This window comes from Dama dama, chromosome 4, assembly GCF_033118175.1.
Source record: "Dama dama isolate Ldn47 chromosome 4, ASM3311817v1, whole genome shotgun sequence".
Classification (NCBI taxonomy): domain Eukaryota; kingdom Metazoa; phylum Chordata; class Mammalia; order Artiodactyla; family Cervidae; genus Dama; species Dama dama.
Window position 1 is genome coordinate 48299010 of NC_083684.1, and position 14210 is coordinate 48313219.

Sequence of the window (14210 nt, forward strand, 5' to 3'; positions counted from 1 at the left end):
CAATACTCTAACAAATTCAATAAAGGCTTTTAAAATGGTCCATATAGGAAAAAAAAAAAAAAGATGGACTTTTCCTTCCAAGGTAGCTCACCTTGGGAAGGGAGAATTTCTAAGCTCTTCTGAAGGTCACACCTCAACATTTGGCCTCCCACAAAGACTCTCTAAGGGATGCTTCTAAATCAGAATATTTCTTTCTCAAATATTCAATGGGAGACATTTCCAACATGTCTCAGTTACATTATCCCCTCAGGGAACTTGCAAAAGTCTCATGATCTTTGCTGGAAAAGGCAGCTTGTTATATGTTTCTCAACTTTTATCAACAGAATGACCCAGAGTCAGATCGTGTGCATGGTGCTGAGGTGGAGACGGAAGAAGACAGGGCTTCCTGGGCCCCAAGTGGCTGGCTGACTCTCAGAGCTGACCAGAGCTACCCTTCCAGGGCCTCTTTATGGCAGAGGCATCACTCAGGCTACGTGAGGGGTGCCATCTCCCTGCCTGAAACCAGCCACAAGGCTCTCCAGTAAAACTGTGTCCCAAGTGGCCCCAGGACAAATAAATGCCTTCTTCTCCAACTGGTCAGGTATTTCCAACAAACCCTATACAGGTTCTGTTTAACTCCTGCACCTTGCTCAATCCCAAACCAGATCAAAGTGGGGTTGGCTACATCCTGGGGCCTATCTGTGCACCATCCCTGCTGTAGACATTTCCCAAGGCTCAGAAAGTATCCGACAGAAGCACTGCCCCTACTTACTCTGTGTTCTGATAGACTCCCACCGAGATGTTGAGCCCCTCCAGCTCTTCCTTGAGCATCTGCAGGTCTGAATTCAAGAAGCTCAGCTCCAGGCGCACCTGTTCTCGTACCTTTTGGTTCGTGGCTGCTCTGTTAAAAGAGAAAGGGGGAGAGAAGCAACTTCAGCCAGGCATCCCCCAGTGGCCGGTGGAGCAGACACCCCACCCCGGTCCCTGTAGGGAACTCTGGGGGCCTGCTTGCAGATGGAGATGCCAGCTGTGATCAGACAAGGTGTCTCAGGGAGGCCAGGAACCTGCTCCATTTTGAGCCACATCTGTCCATACATGGACCTAGGATTTAGCCAATGACACTGAGCTGCTTAACTTGAATTCTGTAAGGATTAGCCTTGAGAAGAGGAAAAAGAAGTTGCTCCTAGTCACCCGTAAGGGACCATAAATTATCTCCTTAAAAGGGAAAAGATGAGAAAAGAGACGGGGTGGGTAATATTCCCCAGCCCAGCCTATGAGGCTGATATCACCCTGATTCAAAACCAGAGGAAACCACCACAAGAAAACTAATCAGTATCTTTCATGTATATATATGTAAAAATCCTCCACAAAACATTAGCAACCTGAACCTAGCAACATATACAGAGGACCAAGTGGGATTTATCCCAGGAATGCAAGGTTGGCTTAATATCTGGAAATCAACTAATGTAACATACTATAGCAACAGAATAAGGGACACAAAAAAAGAAAAACTGTCATCTCAATAGATGCAAGAAAAAAAAGCATGTGATAAAATCCAACACAGATTTATGGTAAAAATCCATAACAAGGAATAAAAGGTAATTTACAAAGCTTGATAAATGACATCTACAAAAACCCACAGCTAACATCATATTTAATGATGAAAGATTGATGCTTTCCCCCTTATGATCAGGAGCAAGGCAGAGATGTCCATTTATGCTACTTCTTATCAATACCATATTAGAGATTCAAGCCAGTAGCAATAAGGTAAAGAAATGAAAGGCATCTAGACCGAAAGGAAGAAGTAAAACTTTACTCACAGCTGACATAATCTTGCATGTATAAAATTCCCAGGCACCCAAAAAATGAATACTAGAACTAATAAATTTAGCTAGGTCAAAATAAAAACATCAATTTTATTTCTGTATACTAGCGACAAGAAATCTTATAATGAAATTAAGAAAATAATTTCACTCATAATAGTATCAGAAAGAATAAAATACTTGGGAATAAAATTAAGAAAAGAAGCAGAAATCTTGTACACTGAAAACTTCAAAACACTACTGTGATATTAAACAGACAGATATTTCATGTTTATGGATTGGAGGACTCACTATTGTCAAGACGTCAGTTCTCTCCAACTGATCCATCAATTGATTCAAATCAATTCCAGTTACAGACTTTCCTGGTGGTAGAGTGGGTAAGAATCCACATGCCAATGCAGAGGACACGAGTTTGACTACTGGTTGGGGAAGATGCCACATGCCGTGGAGGAACTAAGCCTGAGCACCACTACTGAGCCCTCTCTCTGTACAGCCTGTGAACCTCGACGACTGAGCCCACATGCTGAAGCCCCTGCGCCTACGGCCTGTGATCTGCAGCGAGAGAAGCCACCGCGATGAGAAGCCCGTGCACCGCAACCAAGGGGAGCCCCCGCTAACCACAACTAGAGAAAGTCCCAGAAACCAAGACCCAGTGCAGTCAAATAAATAAGCAAGATAAACTTAAAAAAATGTGAAAACAGCAACTCCAATCTAAACCATAGTAAGCTTTTTTAGGAGAAACTACCAAACCAATCCTAAAATTTATATGGAAATGCAAAGGACCTAGAAGAGCCAAATAATTTTCAAAAAGAACAAAGTTGGAGGACTTATGCTATCTGATTTTAAACTTACTATAAAGCCTAAGTAATCAAGACAATGTGGTACTGGCATAAGGACAGGCAATGGCACAGAACAGAATCCAGAAGTAAATTTTTACATTTATGGTAAATTGATTTTGACAAAGGTGACAAGAAAATTCAAGGAGCAAGAGTCCTTCTGATAAATGGTGCTGAAGCAATTGGACATTTCTAGGCATGTCAGTGTCCCCAAGACCGCCCCTCGAGTCGGTGGGGTTGGGACTTGCAGGACTCAGGATTTATTACAGCAAAAGGACATCCAGCAAAATCAACTAAGGGAAAGGCGCATGGGGTGAGGTCTAGAGGAAACCAGGCACAGGCTGCTAAGAGTCCTCTTTCCCAGAGGGGTCACACAGGACATGCTTAATTCCTCCAGCAAAGGGTTGTGACAACACGTGTGTAAATGCTGTCATCCAAGGAAGATCACCAGGGTTTTTACTGGGGGTTGGTCAGGTAGACATCCCTGCCTAGCATGTTCCAAAATTTAAGACTCCAAGAAGGAAAGCAGGTATTTGCTATTAATCACATGGTTTGTCCGCCTGCAATGTGGGAGACCTGGGTTCGATCCCTGGGTGGGGAAGATCCCCTGGAAAAGGGAAAGGCTACCCACTCCTGTATTCTGGCCTAGAGAATTCCACGGACTGTATAGCCCATGGGGTCGCAAAGAGTCAGACACGACTGAGCGACTTTCACTTCACTTCACGTGGTTTGTGCAAATAGTTTAAGTATAGTGAGCTCCTCTTATCAGTCCTAGGAATAAGGGGAACTCTCCCGAAATCTATATTTCCACACACCAGCCAAGTGCCAACTTTGCAAGCAGGGCTTTCTAAAGATAGACTTCTCAGGCCTGCGACAATAACTCTTTTCTGCACAATATGCAAAAAATAAATCTCAGTCTAAGCATTACACCAAACCAAGTATCAAGTCAAAATGGATCAGATGGGGGTTGGGGGTGGGAGGGAGACTCCAAGAAGGAGGGGATATATAAAAACTTACAGCTGATTCAGGTTGTTGTACAACAGAAACCAACATTGTAAAGCAATTATCCTCCAATTAAAAGTAAAGTTTTAAAAAATGGATCAGAGACCTCAGTAAAAGAGCAAAAACTCCAAAACTCCTAGAATGAAATCTTCGTGACCTCTAATTGGACAAAGTATTCTTGTTGTTATTATTCAGTAGCTCAGTTGTGTCTAACTCTTTGCTACCCCATGGACTGCAGCACACCAGGCTTCCCTATCCTTTACCATCTCCCAGAGCTTGCTCAAACTCATATCCATTGAGTCGGTGATGCCATCCAACTATTTTATCCTCTGCCATCCCCTTCTCCTGCCTTCAATTTTTCCCAGCATCAGGGTTTTTTCTAATGAGTCAGTTCTTTGCATCAGGTGGTCAAAATATTGGAGTCTTCAGCTTCAGTCCTTCCAATGAATATTCAGGACTAATTTCCTTTAGGATTGACTGGTTTGATCTCCTTGCAGTCCAAAGGACTCTCAAGAGTCTTCTCCAACCCCACAGTTCAAAAGCATCAATTTTTCAGTGCTCAGCCTTCTTTATGGTCCAACACTCACATCCACACATGACTACTGGAAAAACCATAGCTTTGACTAGACAGACCTGTGTCAGCAAAGTAATATCTCTGCTTTTTAATATACTGTCTAGGTTGGTCATAGCTTTTCTTCCAAGCAGCAAGCATCTTTTAATTTCATGACTGCAGTCACCATCTGCAGTGACTTTGAAGCCCGAGAAAATAAAGTCTGTCACTGTTTCCATTGCTTCCTCATCTATCTGCCATGAAGTGATAGCAAAGTAGTCTTAGTTACACAACAAAAGCACAAAAATCCATAAAAGAAGAAACATTAATTTGAGTTGTCAAATTTTAAACTTCAGTGTTTCAGAAGATAATACTAAAAAAGAAGAAGAAGAAAAAAGCCACAGACTGGGAGAAAATATTTGCAAATTGTGTATCTGATAAAGAATCTGTATCTAGAAAACATAAAGAGTTCTGTTAATTAAATAATAAAAAGATCACTCAATTTTTTTAATGGGCAAAAGATTTTTTTTAATTGAGTTATAACTGACATACAATATTCTATTAGTTTCAAATGTACAATATAATGATTCAATATCTGAATATCTTCAAAATGATCACCATAATAAATCTACTTGCCATCTGTCATTATACATGGTTATAGAATATTTTCCTAAGATGAGGACTTTTAAGATTTACTCTTTTAGCAACTTTCTTTTTTTTTTCTCTTTTAGCAACTTTCAAACATACAATACAGTATTAATAACTGTTGTCACCATGCTGTACATCACATTCCCATGACTTATTTTGTAACTGGAAATTTGTACTCATTTCATCTATCCTGCAACCCCTACCTCTGGCAACCACCATCTGTTCTCTGTATCTGTGAGCTTGGGTTTTAAAAAATATATATTTATATATTTATTTGACTGTGCTGGGTCTTAGTTGTGGCCCTCAGGCTCTTCAATCTTTGTTTCTTTCTTGCAGCATGAGGAATCTTCAGTTTCGACATGTGAACTCTCAGTTGCAACATGTGAACTCTCAGTTGCAATATACAGGATCTGGGGTTTTTTGTTTATTTTGTTTTGTTTTGATTCCACATATAAGTGAGATCACATAGTATTTGTCTTTCTCTGACTTGTTTCACTTAGCATAATGCCCTCAATTTCCATCCATGTTGTTGCAAATGGCAAGATTTTATTCCTTTTTATGACTAAATAATATTCCGTGTGAGTGTGTGTGTGTGTGTGTGTGTGTGTGTGTGTGCATGCATGCAGATGCGCGCGCCTGTTCATCACATTTTCTTTATCCAGTCATCCACTGACAGACACTTAGGTTGCTTCCATATCTTGGTTATTATAAATATTGCTGCAATGAACATGGGGTGCTTGTATCTTTTCAAAGTAGCTTTTGTGTTCTTCATAAATACCCAGAAATGGAGTAGGTAGGTCACATAGCAGTTCTAGTCTTAAGTTTTTGAAGAATCTCAATACTGTTTTCCATGGTGGCTATACAACATACAGAGCCACCAATGGTGTATAAGTGTTGGGAATATTTTCTTAATTTATCTTGCTGATAGTTCATTATTAGTGTATAGAAATGCAATTGATTTCTGTATATTGATTTTGTATCCTGTAACTTTACTGAATTCATAAAATAGGCAAAAGATTTGAATAGACATTTTACTAAAGAAGTTCTATAAATGACTAAAAAGCACACGAAAAGATGCTCAGTGTCTTTAGTCAATAGGAAAATGCATGTTAAAGACATAATAAGATACCAATACAAAACTATCAGACTGGCTGTAATTAAAAAAAAGACAATAACAAGTATTAGTGAGGCTGTACAGAGAAACTAGATACCTCACTCATTCCCGAACGTTAATGACACAGCCACTGGGGAAAACAGCGAGGTAGCTTCAGAAAATGTTAAAACATAACTTACTGTATAACCAAGTAATTGCAGTCCTAGGAGTCTATACAAGAGAAATGAAAACACATGTCCAAACCAAGACATGAATGTGACTGTTTATAATAGCATTATTCCTCAGCCAAAAAGTAGAAAACAATCCAGATATGCACCAAGCAAGTGGATAAGCAAAATGTACTATATCCATTTAGCAGAACAGTGTGAAGCTGGATGGAGGAACAGACTTTACCCAAGTCCCCAAAGGAGGGCTTTTGCTACCTACTCAAAGATCTTTCAGGTGCTAGCTCATTCTACAGATTCAGAACCACTGCAAAAACAACCGTGACAGTAACCACCAAGTTCTAAGCCAGGTCTTCCTGAATACATTTCCTTGAACCATCCTGGCAAGTCCTCAGTCATGGTTCAGGCCAAGTACTAGAAGTGTCCTCCTGTCACACATGAGGACACCTGAGGGTCACCAGCAAGAGCCCAGCCAGCCAGAAACAGTAACTGACCACCTCCCCATCCTCAGCTGACGAAAACCTGTCTACCTGTCACTGACCTGCTTTGTTCACCACCTGTCCACCTTTCCTCCAGACAGCAAAGCACTAAACCACTTCCCCTGGAGTCAGACCTCCCCCGGGGACTCTCCACACCCTGCACATATTTGGGTGCATCAGTTTCTCTTCATGGTGTCTTTATACTCCCTTCTCTTTCTCTCTCCCTCTCTCTACCTCCCTTCCCTCAGCTTGTTCTCCATGACCAACCAACAAGCTTACGCCCACTCAGAAAGAGCAGTCGTAGGGAATTCCCCAGTGGTCCAGTGGTTAAGACTGCGCTCCCAATACAGGAGACCCAGGTTGATCCCTGGTCGGGGAACTAGATCCCACAAAAGAACCTGCATGCCACAACAAAGATCAAAGATCCAGTGTGCTGCAACTAAAACCCAGCACAGGCAAATAAATACGTATTTTTTAAAAAAGAAAAGAAAGAGCAGTCATGACCTGGCTGCAAATAGGATGGCACTTGCCGTTTCACTGCCCAGTAAGTTTTCGTTCATGCATAGTCTGGACTCCACAGCCAGGCAATGAGATATTGGAAGCTCAATTGGTGAATATCACTGGTTTGGGAATTTTTTTGGAGAAGGACATGATCACCCAGTAAGAAATGAGTTTTGTATCACAGTACACTACACACATACACATATACCTCCTGCCCCAAAAAACGAGTCTCAGAACGGCACTCCAGTGGTTAAGTGGCTCAGTTGTATCTGACTCTTTGGGATCCCATGGACTGTAGCCTGCCAGGCTCCTCTGTCCATGGGATTTTTTCAGGCAAGAATACTGGAGTGGGTTGCCATTTCCTTCTCCAGGGGATCTTCCTGACCCAGGAATTGAACCAGGGTCTCCTGCATTGCAGGCAGACTTTCTACTGTCTGAGCCACAGGGGAAGCTGGAAGTAAAGACTCTGTACTTCCACTATAGGGGTGGAGGTTCCATCCCTGGTTGGGAAACTAAGATCCCATATGCCATGACTCTGCCATACATGTGATATTCTCCAATATAGTTTATTCAACTCTCATAAATTTTCTGTTTTGTTATTTATTTTCTGTTCTGTTATTTGTTAAAAAGTCTGTTTTTTATTCACTGACAAGCTAAAGGTCCATTTCAAGATGTTTCTTTTGTATGCTTAATTTGTTTTATTAGCAAGCAAACCTCTATAAAGGATGGTTTCCTCTAGCCTTCAGACTCAAGATTCATCTTCATCTTGACTAATCTGGAAGTAATGAAGCTCATAAGTCTCCTTGTCTGATGCAACCACACAAAGCCAATCACGAAGATTGTTCTTTTTAAGGTATTCCTTGGTAAGGCACTTCAAATATCTTTTAGAGAACTGTTTCTCAAAAACGACTATGATTTTATTCTTGAAGCATTCAATGTGAATGACATTCCCAGCATTTCCAGTCTTGCCATTCACTTCAACTTTCTCCCACAATAACTGTTCAAAATATCCAGAATCAAAAATTCCATCTTCTACTGGATGAGTAAGATCCAAATTAAACTTCCAGGTTGACTTCTTAGGCTTCTTATCTTTCTTCAGCGCCATCCTGAAGGCTTGCCGTGCCATCACAGCAATTCTCATAACTTTTCAAAAAACAATAAAGTTTGAAACTCTACAATTCTGATTCTCTGACAGCAACTGGGTGCCCAACGATTCAATTCAATTCTGTCACCAACTCCCAGAGTTAGCAGAGATCCCACAGATTCTGGGCTCAGTACCACAAGGCTGGCCCACTTGAGACACCAGTTGCAAGTTGGTGGGGGGTGGGGAGGATACCTGTATTTCTGACCAACCAGCTACAGATCAGAGGTTCCCACAACCCCTTTCTCAGCTTCAACAATTCACTAGAATGGTGCACAAAATTCAGGAAAACCTTTTACTGACATTTACTGTGGGTTTTTTTGTTTGCTTGTTTGGCCACAATGCAAGGCCTATGGGATCTTAGTTCCTCAACCAGGGATCGAACCCCTCAGGGCGTGCAGTGAGCACCCTAACCACCGGAGCACCAGGGAAGCCCCTACTGGGGTTTACGGTAAAGAACAGTGCTCAGGGAAGCCAGGTGGAAGAGATCCACAGGCCGAGGAGGGTGCGGAGCCTCCACGCCCTCTCCAGGCAGGCCTCCCTCCCTGACCCTTGGTGTGTTCTCCAACCTGCAAGTTCCCCATCACTTAGCAGTTTAATGGAGGTTTCATTACTTCATTACGTGGGCATAATTGACTAAATCATTGGCTACTGGTGATTAAACTCAGTCTCCAGCCTCTCTTTCCCAGAAGTCCAGGGGAGAGGCTGAAAGTTCCAACCCGCTCAACGGGCTTGCTCTTTCTGATAAACAGCACCCTCCCTAGCTCCCAAAGGCCCCCAACCCCCATTGGGCGTCATCTCATTAGCATACAAGACACACAAGTAATTCCAAGGGTTTTAGGAGTTCTGGGCCAGGAACCAGGCACAAAAACCAAACACTTTTTTTTTTTATTATACCACAGCAACCCACTGAATTGATTTCATTACACACCATGGGTCACAACTTGCCCCTTGTAAAACCTGCACTAGAGAGACGTTACTGAGAACATGACTGATTCACTAGCTGATAACATCCACGAGGGTGCAAAGGAGGAAATTCTCCCAGTCCTTGGTGTTGGGAACAGCTTCTTCTTAGTAAATTGTCTGATTTTGAATAATGGGTATGAAATGTGTTCCAGATCACATTCCTTTCTTACTGCCTGCTGGAAAACTCAGAGAAAAACATGGCCCATGTCTAACAGAGGATATAAGACCTTGTAGTGGGTACTAGTCTTACTTCCAACTAAATCTCTTCTATTCTTCTTCTGCCTGCCCCCACATCCTCATCGTTCCTGTTAATCTTACACACTATACAAGTGTGTTGTGTGTATGTGTGTGTGCGTGTTAGTCACGCACTACACAACAAAAAGTTGTGTCCAACTCTTTGTAACCCGATGGACTACAGCCCACCAGGCTCCTCTATACATGGAATTATCCAGGCAAGAACACTGGAGTGGGTTGCCATTTCCTTCTCTAGGGGATCAAGTGTGTTAGGGTGCCTCAAATACATTTTATTTGATTTCATTTTTTATTATCTTTTTAAAATTTTTTATTATCTTTATTTTATTTGGTTGTACAGGCTCTTTATTGTAGCATGCAGGCTTTCTCTAGTTGCAGCGCATGGGCTCTAGAGCTCATGGGCTCTCTAGTTGCAACTTGCTTGGGCTTTGTCGCTCCGAGGCATATGGGATCTTAGTTCCCCAACTAGAAATCAAACTCACATCCCCTGTGTTGGAGGGGGGATTCTTAACCACTGGACCACCAGGGAAGTCCCTCAAATACATTTTAGAGTGAGGCAAGACAAACAGTTATGATTCCTGGAGGGATAAGACCTCTTTGCCTACTATCTCCCTGTTTTTCTCCTGCAACCTTTTTTCACATGGTAGAGGCTTCACAAATTTCAGGTTATGAAAGAACAAAGGGCAGAGTCAAGATTACTCTTCAGAGTCAATGGTGTGTGTGTGTGTGTGCGGGGGAGAGACTGGTTCTTAGCAACAGAATGGGTCCAACTTAAATATGACAATATAGGCCCTAAGACCCCCAACCAAATACCTGAAGAACCTCCAAACATGCTGACGCTTTGCTTTTCCCACCTCTGTATATTGATCTGCCACTTCTTTTCAACTTGGCAACAACTTGAGATTTAGGATTTACAGCAAATCGGTGAGCTGCTCTTTGGATGCAGGCCTCTTCACGTAGATCAAGGGTCACTTGGGAAAAAGCTGGTGGCCAGGAGGGGCCCTCAGGGTGCGTTTCCACAATGCTGACCTCAGGGTACTATGCTGACTCAGAAATCAACTCTATAGTGTGTACGGTTCTGAATACAGATCATGATTTTTCATGAATTCACTGGTGGAGGGGGGGCTTCTTCCATAAGATGCCACCAGTTTAATATGGTGTGTGTGCCAGCTCCCTTGTGCACCAGCTGGGGGAGGAGCTGGCCCAAATCAGGAATGAAGACCAGAACCTTGGTCCCTTCAACACTGATATTCTGCACCGGGGCTGCCTTTCTGGGTGAAAATGAATCCTTTCCAGGGATCTTCTTGGAAGAACATGGGGTTTCTCAGCTTTCACCTGTGTGTACTCCTCCTCTGGGGATGCCTGTTATCTAATAACTGAAGTTACAGCCAAAAGAGTTTCTGAGACCCACCAGGATGTTTTAGCCCTTTCTTGCCCTGGGTCTACCTTCTGGTCTGGACCACCAAGGAGAAGCCTACTCCTTTGACAGTGAAAGTGTTAGTTATTCAGTCATGTCTGACTCTTTGCAACCCCATAGACTGTAGCTCACCAGGCTCCTCTGTCCATGGAATTCTCCAGGCAAGAAAACTGGAGTAGGTAATCATTCCCTTCTCCAGGGGATCTTCCTGGTCCAGGGATCGAACCTGGGTCTCCCACACTGCAGGTGGATTCTTTACCGTCTGAGCCACCAGGGAAGCCCCTACTCCCTTGGGCTTTTCATAAAGAGCCTACACACACTGCAGAAGGATTAAAAGGTATCCCACTTACTCTCTCTGAGTGATCAACCCACCATGTGTGAACGGGGAAAGGAGAGCCACATTCAATGATTTCCTGTGGCTACTGACCACATCCACACATGCCCCTTTTCCACCATGAGACCTTTTCCACCATTAAGATGAGCCATGGGATATATGGCTTCTTTGCCCCAAGTCCAGAATTTCTCTAACATCCCCATGTTTTCTCTTAAAGGTGTACGTGAATTTGCATTCTGACCCACATATGTCCATTTATTTTAGTGTGATATTTTTCTCCCAAGTCTTTTAGTAAAATGTCCCTCTAGGAACAGGCTTGTTGACAGGCAATACAGGCTTGTACCAGCTTCAGAGACTTTATTGGAGCTGTGTGGCCTTAATCCATCTGACCCCAAGTCCTGCTCTACCAGCGACTCAGGGAGACTGGAGTGAGCACTGCCCGGTGCTCCCGTGTGGCCACCCAGCCAAGGCAGCAGATCAGCAGGTCTGGGAGGACATCTGCTACCAGCCTACCTCTCAGGGCGGGAAGGCAGGTGCCCCCAAGGCCTTGGCTCATACATCCCCCTGCCCAGACATCAGTCCCCCTCAGAACTGGTAGTGTGAGCAGTCTTGAACCTCACATCACGCTCATACACCAACGTACCCCAGGGCACCCGTGTCCCAGGACTTCATCACCCTCTGGTTCAGAAGTCACACATTCGAGATCCATGGGACTTGCTTATTTGACTCTCAGGGTATTTTCCTCCCCCTTGAACTAGCTGCCAATATTTTAAAATTCAATTATCAGAAGATTTTAAAAAGTCAGGGGGTGTGGGGGGGAGGGGAGTCAGATCTCTGGCTTTTCGTGGGAAAAAAAAAAAAAAGGCAAAACTGAAGATCTACTCTAGCACTTGCCCTCCATATGGGCCGCACTGGAGATGCCCCACCCCTTCCACCCAGAAAGCATATGCTCTGCTCGTCACCACAGTCCCTGCCACTCCCTAATGCCTCACAGCACTGGTCCCTTCACTCTTTTCCAGGCGCCCCTGGCCCCAAGAAGGGAATCTAAAGCCCAAGATGTTAAATGTCTGCCCTTGTTCAAAGAACCAGTTAGTTAAAATTGAGCTGTGTGACAACTTGGCTTTGAATTTCACAAAGACCATCTGTTATTGAGAAACATCATCACATGGCTACCCCAGCTTTTTCTCAAGGGAGGGAAGGTAGCTAGGAAAAGAGAGGATATTGTCCTTGCTTAGCCTGAAAAGGCACATTTAAAATACCTGATATCTTTCGAATCAAATTCCAGGAAGCTCACAGACTCTTGGCCGATACGGATCAGAGTCGGTCTTCCCCACGGAGATTAAGCATCAGGAAAGCAGGGTCTCGCCTGAATTGCTTGCAGCCTATAAAACCTGGCTCCTCACGGCACCCACCCAGCCTCAAAGCTCCCTTACTGATGCCCATAAGGACTGGGACCCTACCATTTCTGCATTTGGGGGTCAGTTTCCCAAACACAAACTCCCCCAAACGTTCCATCTGCTCTACCTTCATCGGGAGACTGTAGCAGGGCATTTGGGAACCTGAAAATAGACAGCCAGCCAGGACAGCAGGGCCCACTTTCTGACTACCCTTTGCTGGCAGGGACAGCCCCCTAATTGGCCACCCAGGGACACCCACGGGCCAGAGCTGCACTTGGCTAAATGCCCTATTTGTTTTTGGGAAACGGTTGGTGCCGGTTAAGTCAGATTAATAAATACCTTTAGGGTTTCCTCCGACAACATTCTCCAGAGAGGGGCACTTTGAACTTTTAGGTCACTGCAAGAATCATTAACCACCCGCACCCCACCCCCATCCCTGCCAGCTCAACACCGGACTTGACAACGAGCCTCAGAGAGGCTGTTTGCTGGTGCCATTCACAGAGCAAGACAGACAAAACCGCCCTAGTCCCTGCCTTAGCAACGCCAAGTGCCCTGGCCAAAAAGGGCCTCCCTGACCACCTTCGGTCTCCAAGGCCACGCCACGCTGTGTCAGCCTCTGTCACATTTCTCTTTCATTGGTGCCCTGGAAAACATCACCTCCTGACGTGATCGGATTTGTTTGCTTGGGTATTAAGCTTCCCCCAAGAGAGATTAAGCATCAGGAAAGCAGGGCCTCGTCTGAATTGCTCACAGCCTTATCCCCTCGCATTTCAGGCACTGCCTGCCACTTAGCAGGTGCTCAACAAATCCATTTGTTGGGTGAACAGACAGGCACAGGGTCAGGGCTCCCCACCCACCCCTCTCAACTGCACTGCTGGCCTGGCAAGGTGTCAACCAAAACCCAAGGCTACAAAACACACCAGCGGGGCCCTCAGCATGTCAAGCTCAGTGCACAGCAGGTCCCCCTAAAATCGGGGGGCTCTCTTGAGCTGCCCTGGCCGATGAGGTCCACTGCACAATGGACCTGACAACTCCCAGGTCCAGACTTCTCTGGGGACAAGGACACAGTCAGACATTTCAAAAGGTGACGTGTTACAGCATTTTCCCCAGTCTCCTCCAGGAACAATGAGTCACGAAACCAGCATAGGCACACGCTGTCGTTCCGACCCAGGGGCAGTGGGTCACTTACGCTATTCTTCTGGGCCTCTCACAATTCTTCTGGATATCTCACAATAAAAATGCATAAACATAATCCATACACTTTGGAAAAGGACTTTCAAACATTGAAAGTATAATGTGACAAGTAGGAGTCACCTCTACCCTGCCTGGCTCCCAAGAGCCCCTAACAGCATTTTCTTCATCCCTTAAAATGTATACGCAGGGCATGCTGTCCTGCACTTTTCTTTTCTCCTACTTCATACCTCAGAGATCTTTCCTAAGGAACAGATTGATTCAGAAATGCATTTAAGGAGGAGAGTGGGATGAAATGGGATATTGGGATTGACCTATATACACTACTGATACTATATATAAAAGAGATAATAACAACCTATTTTATAGGTTATATAACACGGAGAATGCTACACAATGTTCTGCAGTGACCCAAA

The 14210-nt window shown here is 44.1% G+C and overlaps 2 protein-coding genes across 2 annotated transcripts in view; both read right to left on the reverse strand.

Moving 5' to 3' along the window:
- Positions 1 to 14210, reverse strand: part of RHPN2 (rhophilin Rho GTPase binding protein 2) — a 67988-nt gene that overhangs the window by 37971 nt on the left and 15807 nt on the right. Inside the window, exon 3 of the mRNA XM_061138952.1 lies at positions 752 to 880. Coding sequence (XP_060994935.1) covers positions 752 to 880 — 129 coding nt within the window. The remainder of the gene's footprint in view (positions 1 to 751; positions 881 to 14210) is intronic.
- Positions 6865 to 9787, reverse strand: LOC133050860 (ribosomal protein eL22-like). The gene has a single exon (XM_061135148.1). It carries the CDS (start codon positions 8235 to 8237, stop codon positions 7845 to 7847), a length of 393 nt encoding a protein of 130 aa, XP_060991131.1. The 5' UTR covers positions 8238 to 9787; the 3' UTR covers positions 6865 to 7844.